General features: G+C 44.1%; 1 protein-coding gene across 2 annotated transcripts in view; it reads right to left on the bottom strand.

Annotated features, from left to right (window-relative positions):
* The window catches only part of SLCO5A1 (solute carrier organic anion transporter family member 5A1), a 70313-nt gene extending 61634 nt beyond the window's left edge, over nucleotides 1-8679 (bottom strand). Inside the window, exons 1-2 of one of the 2 annotated variants that reach the window (XM_082754676.1) lie at nucleotides 8527-8679; nucleotides 6644-7885 (exon numbers count right to left, since the gene is read on the bottom strand). In XM_082754676.1, coding sequence (XP_082610802.1) covers nucleotides 6644-7514 — 871 coding nt within the window. In that variant the 5' untranslated portion in view covers nucleotides 7515-7885; nucleotides 8527-8679. Of the gene's footprint in view, nucleotides 1-6643; nucleotides 7932-8526 lie in introns of those variants that run through there. The other variant, XM_082754675.1, reaches the window with a different exon arrangement.
* Nucleotides 8680-22178: the final 13499 nt, after the last annotated feature.

Genomic DNA, 22178 nt, shown 5'->3' on the forward strand with positions numbered 1-22178 from the left:
TTTTCGTATCAGCTTTTTCAAATAACGAGTAAAAATACATGCTTTTTTTCTCCTCATGCCAAATAAGCTGTTTACCTATGTGAGAATCAGTGCCTCCCAATTACACTACCAGCTGTGAGTGCAGCACAATGCAGCACTTGAGTTTCTGTGCTCACACCTTGCAGATTCTCAAGCAAGAACAAACTGGCTGTGCAGAAGAGAAGGCTGTAGGAAAGAGAAGAGGAAAGACCCAGGTCCGCAAGCTCTCCCGGTAGCACTGCGCGGCATGCATGAATTTCTGGCCCCATGACAGCACAACAGATGCACAAACTCCCAACTGCTCTGTCCTGCTCAGAGACAAAGCAGGACATAGCCCATCTCTCTCTGTGCTGCAGTACACTGACATATTCTTTCCCACCATGGGAAATGTCCCTTTTTTTTCTTTTTTCCTGGGCACTTGGAAGGAGCTGGGGTACAGATCTGGCTGACTTAAGTGACAATCTCTGTGATGCTTCAGACCCCAGCCCTGATGACTCCGAGCATCGCTTGTGGCTGCTGATGGGTTTGCAGAGGCACCCTTGGACCGGGAGCTGAAACTTTGATAACTCTGCGGATGATTCATGTTTGAGGAAGGCCACCGGCTTGCTCTGCCATCAGAGCTCACACTGCAGTCCACCTGGGTCTTTCCTCTTCCCCTTCCACTTCTCAATTGTTTTCAAAAGAAATATAAAAAGTATGTAAAAATAACAAAGACCAGAACTGAGCTCATGCCTCCCACATTTAATAGAGGCTCTAAGAATATTATCAGGATGAAGAAGACCAAAAACAGGTTAAAAATAAAGGGTGAGACTATAGAAAGATTCTCATGCGATTGAGTTACTTTTCTGCCCTTTTAAAACCCATGGACAAAATCCACTCACCAGTTTTAAAAATCCCCTGATTAATACTTTTAGATGATGGCAGGTCAAGCCCAGTTTACACACCTATCTGTGTTCTCTGCACAGAAAGCTATTTATCTTTGTGTGAGGGTAGGGAGAAAGCCCATCTGCACACCTAGATGACACACTCCTCTGACTGCAGAAGCACTTTCATGACTTATACCAGCATAAATTAAGCCTGGACAGGTGAGGTGGCCGCTTCATGAGTGTTAAGGGAAGCTACAGAAACCACAAAGCATCCTCAGCCATTTACACTCCAACCCACCTGCAGCAGCAGTGGTTACGTGAACTCCTTACAAAATAGGCAGCTTTTTTTGTTGAGCTAAATATTGAGCTAAAGTTTCCAGCTCTGGGGTAACTAGACACTGGATCCCAAGCCTCCAGTCCCTGGGAGAAGGTACAGACAAGCTGTTACTCAAAGGCTGCTTTCATGTCTAAGTTTCCGAGATCCTCTGGGGAACTCTGCAAGTTCAGACATTTGTCTGCTGAAATCTGGATGGCGGCAGAGGCTCTCCTGGGAGGAAAGAGCTGCTCTCCAAGAAAACAGCATTCCCGAGCGTGAGCGGGTGAAAAGGGCACTTTCAGACCCAGAAGGCTGACATGTGACAAGCGCTAAGCAAGGACAACAATTGGGACTGAGACCCCACTGAACTTCAGACTCCGGGGTCCCACCTAATTTTGTTATCTAATATAAAGGGAAACAGGCTATCAGGCAAGTATATATGCATATAAAAGCCTCTTCTTGCTCCTAAAAAGGGCAAACCTCATTTTGCCAGTTACTGCCAGTGACACCTTGTCAATAGAGCTGCTTGTGAATGATGACATGGCTAATGGCAGGGACATGAGGGGAGAGATGCAGGAAGCACCCCTTAGGGACACAATCCTGACCATGCAAGTGAAGGTGTACCACGCTCACCATCAAAGCCTGCAGGCAGAAAACTTCAGAGGATAGGCTGCACCCACCCCTCACTGAACTTATTATATGCACACAGTGCTCACAACCCATCCTTCCTTTCAATGCCTGTAAAAAAATGATATTGAGGATTACACTATGAAAAAAATGTAGCAGTCCACCTGGGAGCAGGAGACTAAAGCAGAAAAGTAGAATTTGCCTTTCCATTGCCATTCCCTTAGCTGTAGAATAGGGCAATAAAACTGCACAATGGCACTTTAAATAATCATTAGGAACAATGCCTGCTGCCTGATCAGCATTTTGACATAAAAGAGGTTACAGGAATGCCCAAGAAGCACAGTACGACATAATCCATGTGCACAAAGAGACCTGCAGCTGCTTCACCTGCATCACAAGATGCTAAGGCCAGCCCAGAGCACAGTGCTCTCAGGCTGCAGCCAGCTCTACCCAGCTGCTGCATGAAGCAAGCAAGCCCACATCCATACAAAGGGCTGCTGGTGGGCCAGCTCTTTGTGTTAGCCCATGGATAAACCAAATAGTAGCTTTCACTCAGACAAACTAATCCCGTATTTGAGGAATAACCTGAGCACACTGCTCATTTAAATAGGAAATAGAGCAAGCAGTGAAAAATGCTTGTGAGCATTTTTGCCAGTTACAGCTTTAATGCCCTTTTGCTAATGTTAGAAATAGCAGCCCGCAAATGATCCTCCTGAAAACAAAGCCAGAGTCCAAATATTTTGGAAACCAGTCTAAATATTTATTCTTCTTCCACGTTAGGAAAGGATTTTACTCCCCTGGCTCCTATGCCATTATCTGTACCAACCCTATTTACACACATTTATCCAATTTTTCTGCTATTCTCCCATAAAAGCTTTATCTTTGCATTTCATAATTACTGTTTGTTCCCAAAGCTACAGAAAGCCTGCCTTAAATTAAACTTCCTTAGGCCATTTTCTAATATCCCATCATCACCAGCCTATAGCACGCTGGAATGTGAGAATAAATCATCCCTAGCACAACAATTAATTCATCCACAAGTCTTTTCCGGGGTACTGGTGAAAGTCAAATATTCCTGAATGCCGAAATGTTCTCATTAACACAGTATTTCTGTAAAACTAATGCTGTCTTATGCATGAATTTTCAAAGGAAATTCCTTTGTTATTAAAACATCCACTTGCAAAATACACAAAAATATTTAGAAATTATTCAGGCACTATAACGCTGCTAATAAACCTTCCTTTTCCAAGTCCTACAGCTAATTTCAGAAACAGCTCCTATAATTCATGACACAAACACAAGGTAAACTCATAGTCGAGACAGACTTCTGGATCTCTACAAAAACACACTATGTCTAAGTTAAGTTTTAGAATTTGATTGGTAGCAGAAACACCATCAGGAGTACAAAAACAGACTTGGGAAGTCCAACCCTATTCCAAATGAAATGGAAGGGTTTTCACCCTGATGTAATTACCTGCACACCTTATGGCCAAGCACAGAAGGGACAGACTTCAGAAGCAGACAAAGACAACTTAGCAATTGCCCAGTTTTTATAGAAAGCATGTAACTTCCATTTTGGATTATCTGCGATTAACGGAGCCAGTTCTTGTATTTCCTAGGCACCTGTTACAATCCTGACTTGTTCCCAAGTCTGATGTCATGCATTTTCTCAAAGTCAGCGTTGTGGCATCAAAGCACCGCCGGGGCTGGGGGGCAGGAGGACCCTAAGCTCTGCCTTCACAAGGAAGAAACATCCCACAGAAGGGTGAGCTTGCACATTGCTATGCAGGCGGCCCAAACACACATCTCTGCTTGGCACCTTTGTCCTACTAAAAATGACATACCACCTTGTAAACTGGCGCAGTGCCACCCCGACAGATGGACTTATGTGTAGGCAGCCAAGAGACTATGTATAAGCATCAAATATGTTTTTTCTGAGAGCAGGACTTCCAGCCAGGAATGTTAAAACAGCTGTCCACATTGAGCTTGCATGCCTACACTTAAGAGGATATGCTATTGCCACTCGAGCCCTGAGCTGGATTAACTCAGAAAATAAATAAAATAGCTTCCACAGCCGCATAAGGTGAGTTTTTGCAGAATCGGGATTAGTGATACTGAGGGGGCTTTAGCACCCTACAATTAGTGGGCTAACTTGAGCTGAAGAGCTGAGTTGTGCAGCTCCATGGAGCTTTTACAACATACACACTTCTAAACAAACTTTTCCCATTTGAACACATATTGATGTTACTTCTCCTACAATGAAAACACAGCATGCAACACCAACTTGATTACAAACACAGTAGGGACTTTCCACTCTGTGTTAGAGGATACTTCTATTTTGAAATTAACTCATCTTCACTGAGATGTGTTCTTGTGTCGATGGGATCTGTTTCACCAGGATTTCTTTTCTTTTCAAAAACCTCTGAACAGCACAGTCCAAGATTTTTTTGTTAGCTCACCGCTACATGCACACATGCATTTTACATTTTGACACCATTTGCATAACTTGCCCCTGTAATAAAACCACAGTGCCTTGAGAAATGAGCATTGCACAATGCAGGATGTGTGCTGGCTGGCCCGACAAGCCATGCCCTTACCACCTGTGTCCCATCCCTGTGCCCGGCTGGACATGAGACATTCCAGACCTCGGAGGAGCTCCAAAATCCAGGTTTGCTCACATCAACATGTCACACAATGCTCTTTTTATTTCTTTCCACAGAACTCAGATTTTACTCCTGCCCCTCAAAAAGTCTTTGACTTGAGCCTAAGGTAGAGGTAAATATTCAAACCTGAAGTAGTGAAGGTTTCTTCAAAATTTCACATTGTTTAAAAACATAATACCTCGATTTCCAGTGGCAAGCAACACTGCCTGTAGCTCAAAAATTGACAGAAAGCGATGATATATCTTATTCTGTTTTCAAAATGTGCTTTGTGTTCATTGTAATTCTTTTCCCTGTGGATACTATCAGATGGCTGGCATAAAATTTGCATTTACTCCTCAGATGGTATCTCATCTTCACTGCTCTGAATCACTACATACGAACATCAAATCTACGAGGGTATTCCCACTATAGATCAAAGTGAATTCAGTGTGAGCTCCAGGGTCACACACAGTCTTCCAACAGCTGCTGGTGTCCTTTACCTTTGTTAACTTTAAGGCTGATATTTGCAGTAATTAAGTTATCTGAGTCACTTTGTTACGATTTCCTGCGGTAGGAGTACTTTCATGGCAAGCATAGCTTCTCCTGCAGTGAGGACTTCCAAACAAACGCTGACCTTGCTTCCCCCTTGGGCAAGGGCTTTCTTCCATCTCTCACACCATTCCTCTCTTTTGCCCTTCATGTCTTGCCTGCAACTATTCCTCCTTTTTCTTCCTTGTTTCTGAGGACTGTATGAAATCATCTACTGGAGAAAGTTTCAGACCCCTCTCTACTGCTCCAAAATATAGTTAGGAACCTCAACAAGAAGATTCTTTGCTTTTCTGTACCACCAACAGAGCTGATTCCAGGTTAATAGAAATTTCCATACCAGTTAACCTTTCTCAGCGGGTGTGGAGAGAGGGAAAATGTTTTATCAAATAATTCACATCAGCAATGTTGTGAAAACAGGAGAAAAACCACAGAGAATCCCCATCTTTCCTTCTAAAGCCTAACAATGCCCAAGGCTTTCTCACGACACTGCACTTAGAACTGGCTTTAAAATGGTTCAGGGAGCAGCCAAATTGCTGAAGAACAGGTCAAAAGGAATAAAAAACACAGATCCAGATCATTACTTCTGCTTAACAAAGTAATTACAGACACGCTGTGTGTATTCCTTTTGTGACAGTCTATTTTACACGGAATGATTATCTCCAAGGTTATCGTAACGACGTAGCAAATTAAACCGAAAATGGGAGTGCTGAGCATCCACAACCATTTCACAGCTCTCCCAGCACCGTAAGTGCCTCCCTTTATTTGAAACTTATTTGAAGGAGTGAGATTCATTTCTCACAGAATCATCTAAGATACTAAGAGAATTCAGAGAACAATCTTCCCTCACATTACACATGCTATCAAAAAATTATGATCTCCAAACTCCAAAAAAGTTTAGTACCCAGTTACTCAAGAAACTCTTTTCTCTCATCATAGGATGACTGTCAAGAAGACTATCTGTACGTGCCAAAAGCCTGGTGCTAGATATTAACGGTACATAAAACTGTGGTTTTGTGGTGTTCTTTGAGCTCCCCTAACTGAGCTCTTAACCCTGAAGGCTTTCATTTGCTGTTTTATCAAAGTTGTGTGTTTTTTTTTAACTCATTCTGAGTTCCCAGATGATTCGCTGCCAAAATTCAGTGCTAGTTAAATTCTGATAAAGTAAAACAAAACATGTAAAAATCTGTCAAAGTACTAATAAAACATTACCATTATAGATAGTCTAGGCTAAAGGAAGGCTGACCGAAATTTGGAAATATATTGCTTCTGTATTAGCAAAAAGAAACCCTTGAAGGGGAACGGCTAACTTTAACGCTGCTTGCCGAAGAAGTCACCTGCTCAAGTCAAGTGCTGAAAAGCCTTAGAGAGGACGACCTTCTCTGATGTCCTGCTACGCATGCAGCCGGGTGTGAGTGCAGCCACTTTTACACACACTGCCTTGGCTTCACCTGTTACTGCTGTTCACCATCCCATGAGAAAGGGGGGGAAGGAACATTTTAAAGTAGGAAAGCAGGGTGATTTTAACTCAAAAGTTTACTTTAGAAGGAAAACTTAGCACGGGTGCTGTTCAGAAGGTACGGCGCCTCAGAGACCTGGGGTTCAGCCTTTCAGCATGGATGCCTTACCTAGGTAAAGCGAGGCGTTTTCTTTCTTGACATTGTCATCCAAGTAGGTTGGTCCCAAGGTATAGATGGGTGTCGAGCCCATGCCAATGAGGATTTGGGCACAAATGAATAAAGCTACATAGAGGGAGTGATCATTGCCACCGGAGTCCTTGACGCAGGCCGGCGAGTCCCACTGCTCTTTGGCGGTGCCATTGCCGGTCACGCACAAGCCCTCGTTACTGACGGAGGAGTTCAGTTCCTGGATCTGGTACGGTGGGGAGATGAAGTGAGGTAGGGAGAAGAGCGCGGCCCCCAGCGCGATGAAGAACCCCCCTACGGCCAGCCAGAGTGGCCTCCGCCCGCGCCCCCCGAAGTAGCTGATGAACACCACCACCACCAGGCTCCCGATGTCGAAGCAGCTGACCAGCAGCCCCGACTCCGAGCTCTTCAGGCTGTATCTCCGCTCGATGGTGGTGATGACGCTGCTCAGGTAGCCGGACACCATGAGGGACTGGATGAAGGTCAGGAAGCACATGCACACCAAGAAGAACCGCGAGTCCGCCAGCACTGCCCGCAGGCACGCTCTGCCCGGCGGCCCCGCCAGCAGCAGCGCCGGCGGAGGTGGCGCTCCGAGGGGCACCCCCCGGCTCGGCACCTCCGTCCTGCGGGGCAGGCTCCCGACGGCGGCGGCTGCCGGGGGCCGGGCAGCCCCGGCTCCCTCGTCCTGAGCAGGAGCCGCCGAGACGGCGTGGCCCGGGGGGGCTCCGCCGCCGCCGCCGCCGCCCCCGGCCGCCAGGGGGGAGCCGAGCACGGGCAGGCTGCGGCACCGCGCACCCGCCTCCGGCCGCTCCGCCCCGGGGCTCCGCGGCGCCGGGCTGCCCGCCGAGGCCATGCTGAGACCGGCGGCGGCCTCAGAGCGGCCCGCTCGGCTCCATCGGCGCCGTGCGCCCGGCGCGCTGAGGGGCCCGGCGGGCGTGCAGCATAGCGCGGAGGGAGGAGGAGGAGGAGAAGAAGGAGGAGGAGGAGGAGGAGGGAGGGGACGGGGGTGGCCCTAGCCGCGGCCGCCGGCCGCCCCGCCGCACGTGTCCGATGCCGGAGGCTCCTGCGGCTCCGTCCTGCCGCCGCGTCGCTCGAGGGGCCGCGGGCCCGCCGGGGAGCCCCCGCTGCCGGCGGCTGCCGCCCCCCAGCGCCGCTCCGCAGCCCTCATCCTCGCTCCTCGCCGCCGGTGACACAGCTCCGGGGGAGGGGGGGGCGGCCGCCGACCTGCGGGACGGAGAGCGGGAGGTCAGCGGCGCCCGTCCCAGCGCGCCCGCCCCGCTCCCTCCGTCCCTCCCTCCTTCCCCCGCCGCCCCTCGGGGCAGAGGTGGCCGCGCCAAGCTTCTCCTCCTCGGGGCTAAAAATAACGGCGCCGGCATAAATCGGGAGGACGGCAGGGGAACAAAGCCCGGGCGGCAGCGGGGCCGGGGCAGGCAGCCCCAACGTGCCCCGCCGGCACGGCTCGCAGGGGTTCCCCGACACACGGCAGCGCCCGGCGCCGTGCTGTGCTGTGCCGTGCCGTGCCGTGCCGTGCTGTGCTGTGCCGTGCCGTGCCGTGCCGTGCTGTGCTGTGCCGTGCCGTGCCGTGCAACGCGCCTTCTGCCTGCCTCCTTTGTCCGCTTTTGTCTCCCCGCAGCAGCTCGGTGCAGCCGAGGGGAGGGCGGGCGGCGGAGGCAGCGGCAGCCCCGGCGACGAGACGCCCCCCCCCCAGCCGCATCGGGGCACCGGGCAGGGATGGGGACAAGGACGGGGACATGGACCCCGGGGGTTTCCTCACCGCGGGGGGGTTCCCTGTCCGGGGTGGGTCCCTCCCCCGTGGGGGTCCCTTCCCCGGCAGTCGCGGAGGGGGAAGACGGGGCTTTACTCACCGTGCCCGCGGCGCAGCCCGGGGCCGAGCCGGCAGCCAGCCGGGCCCTGCGCCCCCTCGGCGGCTGTCACCTCCCGCCGGGCTCCCCCGGTCCCCCCCCGCCTTCCCCGGGCAGCGCAGGCGCGGCCGCGGCCCGGCTGGGGAGAGCGGATCAGCGGCCCGGGGCTTGCCCGAGAAGGGGCTGGGGCTGGGGCTGGGGCTGGAGGAGTTGCAGGAGTTTGCAGAGCCACCCCCCCCGGGTGCCTCTCCTCTGGAGCCGCCGGGGGCCGCAACTTGGTGCTTGTCCCCGCGAAGCTGGCGGGGCGCGGGTGCCTCTGGCAGCCCCCGGGGGTGCCCCGCTGCACCGTGCTGTGGGCAAGGCGATGAAAGGCTCGGGAGGTGATACCTCAAGTGCAGCATCTGTTGGAAAGTGAGAAGAAACGACAAAGGCATGCTTTAGGGAAAATAGAAAACCAGGTGGCCTGGAGGTCTGTTCTGTGCAGGGGCTTGTCTCCAACCAAAGCCACGTCCTAAAGTGAGAAACACACACACAACCTGGAAAAATGGGAGTTTGGAGTGTTCGGTTGCACCCCCTTCTCTCAGTTGGCATGATATCTTGAATCACACTGCTTTATTTTCCCCCAGCTCTCTGTTTTTGAAGCCCTTCTAGACAGTCCTGCAAATCGTTAACATTTGTTGTGGACTGACAGAGAGTGACCTGACAAGGCATTCCTCTTTTTGACCTAAGCTTTACCATAAACTAATAACTAAAGAATGCGCCAAAATAATATACTATCCTATGCATTTCTGAATTGATCATATCCAGTGCTTTGCTGGCAGGCTGGAGGATTTAGTTTGGATTTGGGTCGCCTTGATCAAAAAAGGGAATGTCTGAGATTCAGTCACTGACTTTAAGTCACTACATTTGGTTGCTTATGTATAATCCTGATCAATAAAATCATAAGATACCATCCTCTATTTTAAATTTATGCTTGACATCTCTTTGAGTCAGCCAGGTCAAACTCAACACGGCCAAGGCACAACCTTTTCTTTCCAAGCTTTCGCCAGGTTTCTCCTGTTGGTGAGGTGCTTCAAGTTTGGTAGTTGTTTAGTGGGGTTGTTCAGTTCAGTGGGGAGAGAGGGAAGGATGGGAAAAGAGGAAGAAAGGATAGCCCAGTTCAATAGGAATGAGCTCTTGCTTTGTCTCAGCCATCTCACTGAGCCATCCCTGAGAAGAGACAAGTAATCCAGCTGGTAGGCAGCTGGTAGTAACCTATTCAGCTGTCAGTAATCTCTTAGACTTCAGTATCTCAGTCATATTTAACTAGTATATGAACCAGTAACTAGCTTGTAAGCCTTCTGGATATGTATTTACACCTCAGCTTTGGGATCTTGTTCTACAGCCAGGATTCCCAGCCATTACTGTATACAAACAATACTTTTCACAAGATCACAGAACAGCTGTAGATATTGGAAAAGTGTTATCCAACCCCATGGAAAAATATAAGGGTTAGGAAGCATTTCCAGCCTTCACAGCTGCTGCAAACAGCCTGCAAGTGAGTACAGCTTCAATTCTTTCTGCAGCAGCAAACATATAAAGAGAGAAAATGATCCTTCGAATAAGATGAAGGTGTTTGTTTTAGGAAGCTACTCCAGCTAACTACAGCTGCCAAAAGGCCAGACTTACCTGCTTTCTTTTGGCTCTGAATACTTAAATAATAGGTTAGCTGAGCAAAGAGAGCATTTGCAGTCTGCAGTGGATATGAACATCCAGCACCAAGTGATGAAAGGGAAATCAATATTACTGTCTTCACTAGGAGAGGCTTTGACAGAGTGATTACAGAAGGTGCAGTAATGGTCCCCAAGTTCACAATAAGATATAAATGCATAAGATATTGTGCAGATTTTCTGCTTTTAACGTTTCACCTCAGTAAATTTAAAATGCACAATCTCCCTCAAGCGTCCAGTAATCAACTGGTGTTACAAACCAGTTGTTTATGGCTACAACTGGAAAATAATACAGTTTCCATTTTGTTAGGTTAAGGCATGGGCTTACACAACAGAAGATCACACTTTATGGTTGTGATGGATTTGGGGGTTCACGTGTTTTTGTTAGTACGGGGAACTGCTGATGCCCAATGAGGTGCTTCAGCCTGATCAGTTCCAGCCCATGAAGGGGGGGAAGACCTCAGCTGTAGGGTGGTGTGAGTTGATGACTCTGCCCTTCCTTCAGAATTTCACATTTTCAACCAGGTTTTCCACTCAACACTATGCCACAAACGCAATAAATTGGCTTATCTTCCTTCCCCTTTTCCCTAACACCACTGCCATTTTGGGGCAACATCTGCTCTTCGTTCCCAACCCACTATTAATAAAGCAATAAGCAAAACAGGATGTGCATTAGGAGGCTAATGGGCTTTGGGTCCTCCTGGAGTGTGAGCACTGGGAAGCATAAAGCGAAAGGACAAGTAACTTCGTTCCTCGGGGATCCTAACCGAGCCAGTGTCCTAATGAGCTCCTGAGGGCAGCTCACAGCTCCGAGAGAGCAGCTCGTTATTTTTATTTGGGACATCAGAGAGAGCATTTGTAGCAGCAGACTCTAAACTAAAGAGCTCATTTAGTACAAGAAATGAGCTTAACCACACTCAGATCACTGCTCAGATAAATCCACTTTAACTTTTATCAGTCTCCAGAGTAGCCAGCTACAGGTTCATGAAGGAAATTAAGAAACTGTGAATGCAAGGGAGATGCAAAGTAATAGGGGAATGGAAGAAAAGTGAAAGGGCTGTCTAAAGACTAATGGTTAAGCTTAGGGGTGATGGCTATCAGTGCTAACACTGCACATATCAGGTCAGGTAATGAGCTGGGCTTGTGTGAGTCCCAGTGGCCGTGCCAGAAGCCGCAGGTGATGAGGCTGCCTGCAGAGGTAGCTCGGGGAAGGCTCTCACATGCTTTGCCTGGTGCAGGGCTGGGGTTGGCACCACTGCTGTAAGTATGGGCTTCCCTTTGAGTGCCTAATTGCAGGATAGAGACCATGCCACCTATGGTAGCCATAGTAATGGCTCTGTAGTAATGACTGTTTTATGCAGATGCAAAGTCTGAGGAGGTAAGCAATAGTGAATCTACTTAAGATAATTTCATCAGCTGCATTCAGAATTAGACCTTCCTTCTCAAAGCAAAAGCCCAGTGTTTAAGTATGTTTGAAAAAGCTACTCAAGCATCCTGAAAGTGGGACTGACTATAAGCATATTAAAATAATTATATTAAATTAAAAAAAAAAAAAAATAGAAGGGACTGTGTAGAAGAAACAAAGAGAAACTAAACACCTTTTTTTTTTTTTTTTTTTTTTTTTTTTTACATACCATTAACCTCTGGAGATCATATTGATAAATGATAAGTGACAAACAAGGAGAGAAGGGCTCTAATTCCCAGTGCTGCAACATGTCTGACTGTGCTAGGAATTTGTATGGTGGGACAGAGGGAAGGGGCAGGGGGATGCTGGAAGATTTCAGAACAAGGAAAGGGCCTTTGTAACAGCAGTCTCTCAGGCCTGAGAGGAGAGGACTTTCCTCAGACGTCTTCCCTCTGCTTGGGGCCGGGAAGGAGCCCACACTAGAGCAGACAGCATGCTGAGGCTGTGGGCAGCTCCAAGTCATAGCTCATCCTGCAGTGCAGTGCTGCTCTAGCCCTGAGTGAGAAATATCTAAAGGCATACAATCCACCAGCTGACCACCAAAGATTTTATTTTCCCCACTCATTTTCAAGTAAGATAAACCACATTATTAAACACCAGTATACTTTGATAGAAATATACACAGGGCTGTGGTAGCTGAGCACTAATAAAATGAGCTATGGTGTCTCCCTTGAAAGTAAAGGCATATTTAGTGCTTAGAATTATTTCCTAAAAAAGATCTAAACCTCTGGTTTTAAGCCTTTTTTTTTTTTTCCTTTTTCTTTTCTTTTTTTTCCTTCTTTTTTTTGTTTTTTTTTTGTTTTGTTTTTTTGTTTCCCTACTGCCACAGCAGTATCAGACATCAAAGAGGCATGAGATACACGATATAAATGGGAGAGGAAGATGGGAGTAATGTTGTGCCTTTCTATGCTATTTCACTCTTTATGTTCACATTTTTCCCAAAAGTCACAGTCTCTCTACTACACTCTGCTTTTAAAAGGGTACAAACATTGGTCTGAAACTGTGGAAACATTGTTTGAACCCAAGATCAAAGCCAGGAACAAAGACTGAAGCACATTTTCCTCTCACTCTCATTCACAGAGATCTTGCCTCTCAGCATCTGCTGCTTTATTTCAATGTCACCTTTCAGCAGCCTTTTGGCACAAATTCTGTATTCATGTATAAGCTAATGTATTTATACTCAGTTAATATATACATTATGACCTTAACCATCCTTAAACATTATTCCCCTTTCTACACTTACATGCCTTTAAGTGTACTGGTTTTAAATGTTAAGTGACAAAGTCAAAATACTTCAAAACAAAAGTTTGAATCCATTTGAATTCTTTGCCCATATCCACATTCAAAATTCTGTATTAAAATAGAACATTTTCTCATTGCTTTTGTCTCCCACCTGATCACTAGCTTCTCTCAGGGGAATTGTACTGGCAAAACCACAAAATAACAGCACCACAACAGAAGAAACATGGAAGAACGCCACTAAGTAAAAATATCCTCTCGAAAAGTCAGTACATAAAAGTCAAGAACATAAAAATGTCTGGGAACTCCTGTGTCAACATCCCCTGCTCCTTGTTACCACGACATGACATGCCAGCCTTTTAGTCTGGTGTGGGCCATGGCACTCCTTGACCACAAACATCACCAACTGCAGAACTCATCTTGTTAAAAACTTAGGGGTTTTAGAGCAAATGACCAAAAAGCCACAAAATCTATAATGTGCCATTAAACAGAGAGCAAGAAAGAAATCGATTCCACTGCCAACATCTAAGTTAATCCACAGGGTGTTTACAAGTACATCTAATATATCTTTGTGGACTGTACTGGTCTCTGAGCTGGTTCTCCAAGGTGTGATCCCAACCAGTCGCCTCAGCGGCGAGTCAGGAATATGCCACCTGGAATCAGCACCTGTGCCTTGACACCAAGGGAAATAGCATTCATCCAGGGAAGGCACACAACATTCAGAACCAATGCCTTTAAAAAAACATGAACAAGTTGAATTTCTGAGTAGCAATAAAGGAACTGAATGCTGATGAATACAAACAAAGGTAGCAAAAATAAGAATAACACAAGACTTGTTGGAAGGAGTGATGAGAATAGGATCATATGAAATGCATTACCATCTAGAATGGGATTTAGTATCTTCAGCCCAGTAAATTTGAGAATATTAGAAATGTTCTTCAGCAGCCAGTACAGAAGTTAGCTTCCTCCCCTTTTAGTAGACCCAAAAAGGGAGAAAACTGCTGAAACAAGGAAACTTATAGCTTGAGATAAATCCGTAAGACTTTTACTCCCTACATCTGGAATGACAAAGCCAGTTCAAAGCCCTGGGGCAACTGTACATCTCCTGCACTTAAAACAAATTCTCTGCTTAGAATATGAAAACCAGAAAAGTATGTAGTGGGCTATTGACAGTTATTGGTCTGAAGCGATACAGCATAAGAAGCAGAGATACAAAAAGTATCCAGGAAAGCATCTGGTAAATATGCAACAATGTTTAAAACAGATTTAGGCCAGATATGTAAGCAGGATTTTGTTGTTTTTATAGGAAGAATATTTTGCCCAACAGGGCATATTTTACAGCCTTAGGGTCTCTGTGCAAATAAAACTTGCAGATCTCATAGAAGAATGCATGCAAAATTATCCTGAAGTTTTATATTTATTATTATAAGGCTGAAAAAAGAGCCAAAGGAAATGCTCTAAGAGGAACCATATGCTGAAACATTATTCACCTTTTATCCTTGAAAATATGTTTTTAATGTGGCCACTCTGGAAGCTTATTTCAGAAAGCAGTAGCCTCCTGCAGCTGCTGACCCCAGAAAGCTTTCAGACAAAGCAGCCATGGAGGCTTATATATGAAATCCAATGGGAAATTCAGACTACTGCTGCCTCCCAACTTGTGTTAAAGACCACCCCACTATTTCACTGAACTCTAATCTCTGTGGCCCAAAATCTCAACTGAGTTATAGGCCAAAGCAGTTCCTCTGGGTTTAGGAAATCCAGGATTTATGCTACACTGCACCGGTAAGGGTGAAAGTAACACAATTTAGAGTTCTTTTTCTGTTCCACATGGTTTCATGTGTAATGAGCACTAACTTTAATCTGATACTAAAGGTTAGTTAGGGACTGGGGAAACTTTTTGCACTGAAGCTGAAGTGAGAGGGGGAAAAGTGGGAAAAGGCAAGCCAGATCCATTTCTGCTCCAGATATTTTCCTGCCCTCAGTCTCCTACTGCAGGCTCTCCTGCTGCCTCCAGATGGGATCCAGCAACCTTGTTGCTTTCAAGAAGAGGAATGTAACTGTCCCAGTGTTTCTTCAAATAATAATATTCTGTATCACAGAAGCAAATCATCTCTGTACCGCTGTTCAACCTAAGGTCACAGATAAGTGTAAGATACATATTGTCATGACATTTTGGCGAAGGCCTATTCCCATGTTAGTCATAGGTAGCAGGTTAAATTGTAGCAAGAAGATGGGACATGTTCATTAGAAATACTGGCTAGAACAGAGTTAGACGTTGTCAGAAGAGGAGTTGCAGAGGGGCTGAGGGACCACAGGTCCCTGTTCTGCAAATGCAGTTTCTACTGCATTTTGGGAGGCATCTACTGCATTGGGAGGCTCCGTCTGCTCCCTTTCTCCACTCACCCCAGCTGGCATCTGGGTCCTGGTTGAGATATTAGGTAAATCTTATTTGGTCTACTATTTCTGTGACCAGTAATCTAACCTGCAAGAACATTAGGTTCTCAGCTGTATCTGAAGGCTTTCAATCCAAGGGTGCCACAGAGCACAATTCAGCTCTGCCAAAGTCATGCACTATAGCTCACTATTTACCCAGATATATTTTTTTTTTCCTTTTGGGAGGGAGGGTGGTATGGAAAACAAAACAAAACAAAACAAAACACTTTATATTAATTCTTGTCTTATTACTAGATGTCAGTAGGGATCATCAAGGTAAGAGTGTTATGTGATGCTCAAGGACTCACTGCTGAGAGCGACCTTAAGGCACTCACAGTAAGCTAGAAGTCATATACGGCATTGCTAGGACTGCTATTCCCCTTGCGAGCAGGAGCAAACCTTGAATTTCTGATTGTCTTAATTACTACTCTGAAACCCTTCTGGTCCACAGGGACAGAGGTTGCATTTATACAAGAAACACTGCTGCACATTCACTTTTAACATGCATTATTAACCCATGATGAATGGAATTAAATTATTTTACATAGAAAATAGCTATATGGAATTAATCCTAAATAATTTTAAAAGAAAACCCTGCCTAGAATGATATTCACAAGGCATACTTTCACTCAGATGTTTTTAGTCTGTCACTGTTGTCCCTGCAGCTAGTATCTTCCCTTTCGTGCCATGAGAGTGCTGGATCTGAAATGTCATAAAACGCGCTTCCCATCCATCACCTAAAGGAAGAGCTGCTCTCAGCACAAGGGCAAGACAAAGTAGGCAAAGCTTCAAGGGCAGTGGTAGCAGTCTTTTTTAAGTATTAAAAATCCTATTTTGAAGTACAAGTGTAACTCAACATAGCAAAAGAGACAAGAGGGGAAAACTATTATTACAGATGTGCACCCACACATGCCCACAGGCACACACACATACATACACATGGACTACAGTCAAACGTTTTATAAATAAAGGGGAGGAATTGAACAGAAGACTGAAGGAAAGGGTGAGAGCTTGTATAAAACCACTGGAGAAGGCAAACCAAGCTGCAGGAGGCATTTCAGCTCTGGCCTTTTATGGTGCCCAGTGCTAGCTAAGTTACTGCCTGGTGGTTAAGCAGAAATGCCTGCTGACATGGACTGGTTTGTGTTCTGCGAATTAGTAGATATGGGCGGTGGTGGTTTCAAAGAGGGGCTTTTAAGTGTTAGCTACACCCAAGTGATAAAATGCCAGCCAAAGCCAAAGAGTAAAACCCCAGTCCCATAAAAGTCAATGGTAGCATTTCCATTGTCAGTCACTTATTCTCCAGGCTGTTGACTCCTGCAAACCATTTTTTGTCTTCTGAGAAACAAAGAACCTACTTGCACCTGAAACCTCCTTGAAAGTGCTTTTGACTCTCTCTCTATGGGATCCTGAATACTTGAAGAAGACATAAGGTTCAGTCTTCTTTAAGACCCCTCCCCAGGTGCAAGGGAGGGAAGCAGCAGGGTTCATGTCTCTGCTGGCTTGTCTTTCTTTACTGAAGGCAAGTCATTCCGTGAATAAGTTTAAAAGCATGCACAACAGATGGTAGGGTTCCCAGAGCTTTTTTTCTGCATTCTTATGCAAAGTAAAGAGTGAATTTGCTTAAAAAAAAAAAAAAAAAAAAAAAGGGGGGGGGGGTTAAAAAATGAAGAAAGGGAAGGAAGGAAGGAAGGAAGGAAGGAAGGAAGGAAGGAAGGAAGGAAGGAAGGAAGGAAGGAAGGAAGGAAGGAAGGAAGGAAGGAAGGAAGGAAGGAAGGAAGGAAGGAAGGAAGGAAGGAAAGAGAGAGAGAAAGAAAAAAGAGAAAAATCACCTTTAAAATGAAACAGCAAGATAGACAGAAAATCTGTCTTCACATGGAAAGCAAAAAGCCATTCACACGTGCCTACTTGAGTGGAGAAGTTTTGCATGATGGGTCTTCACATAGAATTCAAGCTTCAGTCTTCAAGTGCAAATGAATCTCACTGAGTGCCACTCTCTCAACCTCCAGTGCAGTCATTTACAATTTTTCAGGTCCTCCTGGATATTTCCAATTTTCCTACCTTGTGTCCACTAGAAAGAAGGATGAGAAGAGTCCCCAAGGTTTCAAATATTCCTTACTGGAAGACCAAGAACAGTTTTGAAACAGAGGACTTGATAATACACTCATCATTCACAATCTAAATGACAGTGTGCAGCATCAGCTTTTAAATGTCAAGGTCATTCATGGTATTTCTATTTTGAGTAAAATGGCTCCTGCTGTTTCCATGGTTTCACCTGAAATATATGTACTGAACCTCATTGTTAAGAACCTTGAAACCCAACCATTCCAATTAAAAAAAAAAAAAAAAAAAAAAAAAAAAAAAAAAAAAGTAGACATCTTCTTCTACAGGTAGTTAATTTGAATTTAAATAGATAGCAGTCTGTGTTTTCCCTGGATGGGTTTATGGATTTCTACATTGCGTTTGTGAACAAAAGCAGATGTTTGGGTTATCCAATTTACTCTTCTTTCTGGCATATTTCACCATTATAGCTTCAGTTATTTCTCCAACATAGATTGCTCATGCAATGAAAAGATCAGCTTTATCTTTTACTAAACATAAAGTAATATCAGCTTTATTAAAGTAAACTATTGAGGAAACATAGTAGCTTGCAGTCAAAATGAAAATTAAAAAAATAATAATTAAAAAATATTCAGGAGAAGTAGGTTTTAAGGGGGTAACATTGTTTCAGATTTCATTTTGTATGTTCACATTCAGCTGTAGAAAAAACAACAGTTATTAGAACTTCTAAAATTTTCCAGGACAAAATAGCCATTTTCCCGTTATTGGTGTTACTACTTAATAACTACTAATCAAAACCAGAGGGCAGGAATGAGATTGAAGAATGACTCAAATAAATAAGGAAAGGAACAGTTTAATGAATTTTGAAACCTCAAAATGCAAAATAAGAACTGTAGATACAGAAAGACAGAAGATTTCCATATTAAGGCCTTCAGCACTTCATTGAGTTGCCAGTTTCAGCACTAAAATCCTTTGTGATATTGCTGGCATAAACACAGTGTTTTGTCCCCAGAAATGAGGTTACAGAGATGTAGCTCCACTGGCTGGATAAGACTGGAGCAGATACTACATAGCAACGAAGTCTGCTATCTCATTTATTGGACACCTTTATTGCCCAGTTATAGGCAGAAAGTTCAATATAATCAGGTGTTGAGCCAGGACATTATTTACATTTGTCCATTTTCTTTCTTTCTTTCTTTCTTTCTTTCTTTCTTTCTTTCTTTCTTTCTTTCTTTCTTTCTTTCTTTCTTTCTTTCTTTCTTTCTTTCTTTCTTTCTTTCTTTCTTTCTTTCTTTCTCTCTCTCTCTCTCTCTCTCTCTCTCTTTCTTTCTCTCTCTCTCTTTCTTTCTCTCTCTTTCTTTCTTTCTTTCTTTCTTTCTTTCTTTCTTTCTTTCTTTCTTTCTTTCTCTCTCTTTCTTTCTCTCTCTTTCTTTCTCTCTCTTTCTTTCTTTCTTTCTTTCTTTCTTTCTTTCTTTCTTTCTTTCTTTCTTTCTTTCTTTCTTTCTTTCTTTCTTTCTTTCTTTCTTTCTTTCTTTCTTTTTTCCCCTTCCTTCCTTCCTTCCTTCCTTCCTTCCTTCCTTCCTTCCTTCCTTCCTTCCTTCCTTCCTTCCTTCCTTCCTTCCTTCCTTCCTTCCTTCCTTCCTTCCTTCCTTCCTTCCTTCCTTCCTTCCTTCCTTCATCATTTACATTCTCCATTTCTACTGTTCAACCCTATCCCCTTCCTCATCCATCCTTCCAACAAGGTCCGTCCCATTGCTCTGCCAGCCATGCCAGAAGTTACCTAGCAGGTATGCAGGAGGACATCCATCTCCTGCAGTGCGCAGTCTCTGCATCATGGACCACAGAGCAATGAACTGATTCTTTCAGCCTGGCTTTGGCACAGCGGCACAGCTTCATACTCTCTTCTTCTCATAATCTTTCTTATGCAGAAAAATACCTGAGTTAACTCTGAACTCTAGAAAAAAGGGTGGTCATGCTTGCAAGGTGTTGCCCCAGACTAAAAGACAAATATCTGGACAGGCAAAGAATAAGACTTTAGCATGGCTGTTCACATAATCAAGGAGGCAGCATGGTGTAACATAGTACTGTGTCTGACATAGCAATGCATTAGTAAGCTCTAAGTCACTTTTGTTTAAATGCAGACAGACTTATAAACATGAAAACATTCAGTTTTTACTTACTTTTTTTTTTTTTTTTTCAACATCAAATGATATATACATTTTTTGATAGATTTTTCATGGACAGCATGAGAGTACAACAACAACAACAACAAAATTTAAAAAGTTGATACTCTATCCTACAGACATTTTAGTGTCTAAACAGGTGTCTACATATATTCTAAGTGTAGAAGTTCCTTTTGTAGTCTACCAAAGATAAAATACTTGACTCACTTGCCAAACACAGATGTCATCAGGCATGTCACAGGACACCTGGGAGGGTTGCATGGCAGACATGACACAAGGAGATCCAGGCCTGTCCAAACTGTAGTAGGAGATGAGGCAGGACACCCAAAGGATATTAGATTTCTCCATTAGGCAAATGTGATAGAGTTTGGAGCTCCTCATGTTGCTTGCCAATTAAGGGTGATTTGAAGAGCTCACAGGAGTGAGCACTGTCCTTCAGCTGCATTGATTAGGTTTCTATTGAATATAACAAAGTGTAGACACCTAGTTCACATGTCACTACGTACTTATAGGTACCTAAATTTAAATCACTGTGACCTGACACTGAGTGTCATCATGAGTGTGCACATAAGAACACAAAGTTATTGAGAATTTCAGACACAAATTAAACATGTTATGCAGCAGATAACATTGGTGTTTCAGGGAATGGTCAGAAGTGTCCAGAATCAGACACTGCCTAGAACAGGTTGACAGATAAGGTCCCACTTGTCACTTTTTGTTTCTACTAAAAAGTTTTGCCTCTACTCAGTGAAGCATTATAACATATTTTGGAAATCCAGTGTGTGCTTAACAGCTCTGCTGATTCAGGACCCAAGCTGAATCCATTTATACAAGATGACACACATTAAACCTAGTGTTTGTGTGCAAGGCTTTGCAGCTCCTGGCTACCATGCACAACCTCAGTGAAAATATGAAGAAAAAAAAAAAAGAAAGAAAAAAAACATAAACTTAGCTAAGTGGATTTTTGAGAACAACTGTAAGATAAATATGAAATCATATAATTATCATTGTTTTTGAAGTTGAATTTAATTTTAAGAAACTTGCAGACAATAACTTACAGGCTAAAGAGAAAGGAAACGTCTTCCCAAGAGATTTTTGTGTTTTGTTTGCTTGTTTGTTTCTTGTGTATGCTTTTTTTTATTTTATTTTGATGACTGTTTTTTGTTTTGCAAGCTATGAAATAGGTTTTTACAAACATATTTATGAGCATAAAGAAACATTTGACTATTGGATGCTTCTATAGCCAATGGGGTCATTGTAATAAAACTGTTGAAAGTAAGATAAAACTGAGATATCTTCACTCTTGAGACTGGACTGAAAGCCTACATAAAATAAATGGTCATATTTTTATGGAAGAACCAATTTCTGGTATAAAATATATGGCAAGGAATAAAATATTTGTATTTTAACCTCATAAAAATAAACTGGTTTTGTTATCTAACTTCTGGAGAGTGACTTTTTAAACAGACAGGCCATGATAGGACAAGGGGCAATGGGTTTAAATTAAAAGAGGGGAAATGTGGATTCCCCATGCCTGGATGTGTTCAAGGACAGGCTGGATGGGGCTTTGGACAATCTGGTCTGGTGGAAGGTGTCCCTGCCCATGGTGGGGTGAACCAGATGATCCAACATGTCACAAACCATTCTGTGATGGTTCTATGCATAAATCCTTTCTGGACCTGGAAGAATCCTTTTTTGAACAGGTTCTGTAGACCTGTCTGAGATCCTAGGTCTGCTTTTCTCCTTCAAAATCTGTGTAATTGGTTTAGAACTCAGAAGAAATAATGCTTGCCAAACTTCAAGTACAGACTTTCTATTTCATATAGAACAAACAAACAAAAAAGATTTCTGTTCTTAAGCAAACCAACTTAAAGTGTCAACCTTCCTAAATCAGAAGTGTGTTTATTTCAGTTGCTTTTTAAATTAAAGCTAAGCTTGGCTTAATTTGTCCTCCTTTCTCTACCCATGATCGTTTTTCTACATTCTGAAAAAATGCGTGATGTTCATTATGCCCAAATGCATTCTCAGTTTGCAAATTATTTGTCCAGAAGTTTTTTCTGGTATTTCTACTGAAAAGGCTAGAGGATGTTGATCTGTGTGCCTTGTCACTGTGCTCCTCATCCTGTTTTTGCCCAAACCTTCCTGCTCAGACATTTTAAGGGACACAGAGTTCTATCAAGTAAATGGGCTGTGTATCTCCATGAGAGATTCCACAATCCTCTCCATTGCTTTCACCCTGCAGAACCAGTGCAGATTCTCTCCAGGAAGAGTGCTTCATCCTCACCAAGTGTGAAGAGAGAAGAGCTGCAAGTCAGCACTTTCCAGTGCATTTGCATTTGCATCAAGACACCTGTATTGCACATCTGACTAATTTACAGACTGAAGAAGGCAACTCTACTCCAGCTCTTTTGACAATGCCTTTCCTCCTGTATAATGGATATAGGATGCTGGCCTTCCTCTTTAAACAACTTGACTTTTATGCTAGTACTAAAAGCACACATCAATCTAAAAAGCATTTTCATTACTTTGCTCCCCCAACCTACATCTTTCAACAGTTCCCTTCTC

This window comes from Aythya marila (genome assembly GCF_965140915.1).
Source record: "Aythya marila genome assembly, chromosome: 2".
In the NCBI taxonomy this organism is placed as follows: Eukaryota; Metazoa; Chordata; class Aves; order Anseriformes; family Anatidae; genus Aythya; species Aythya marila.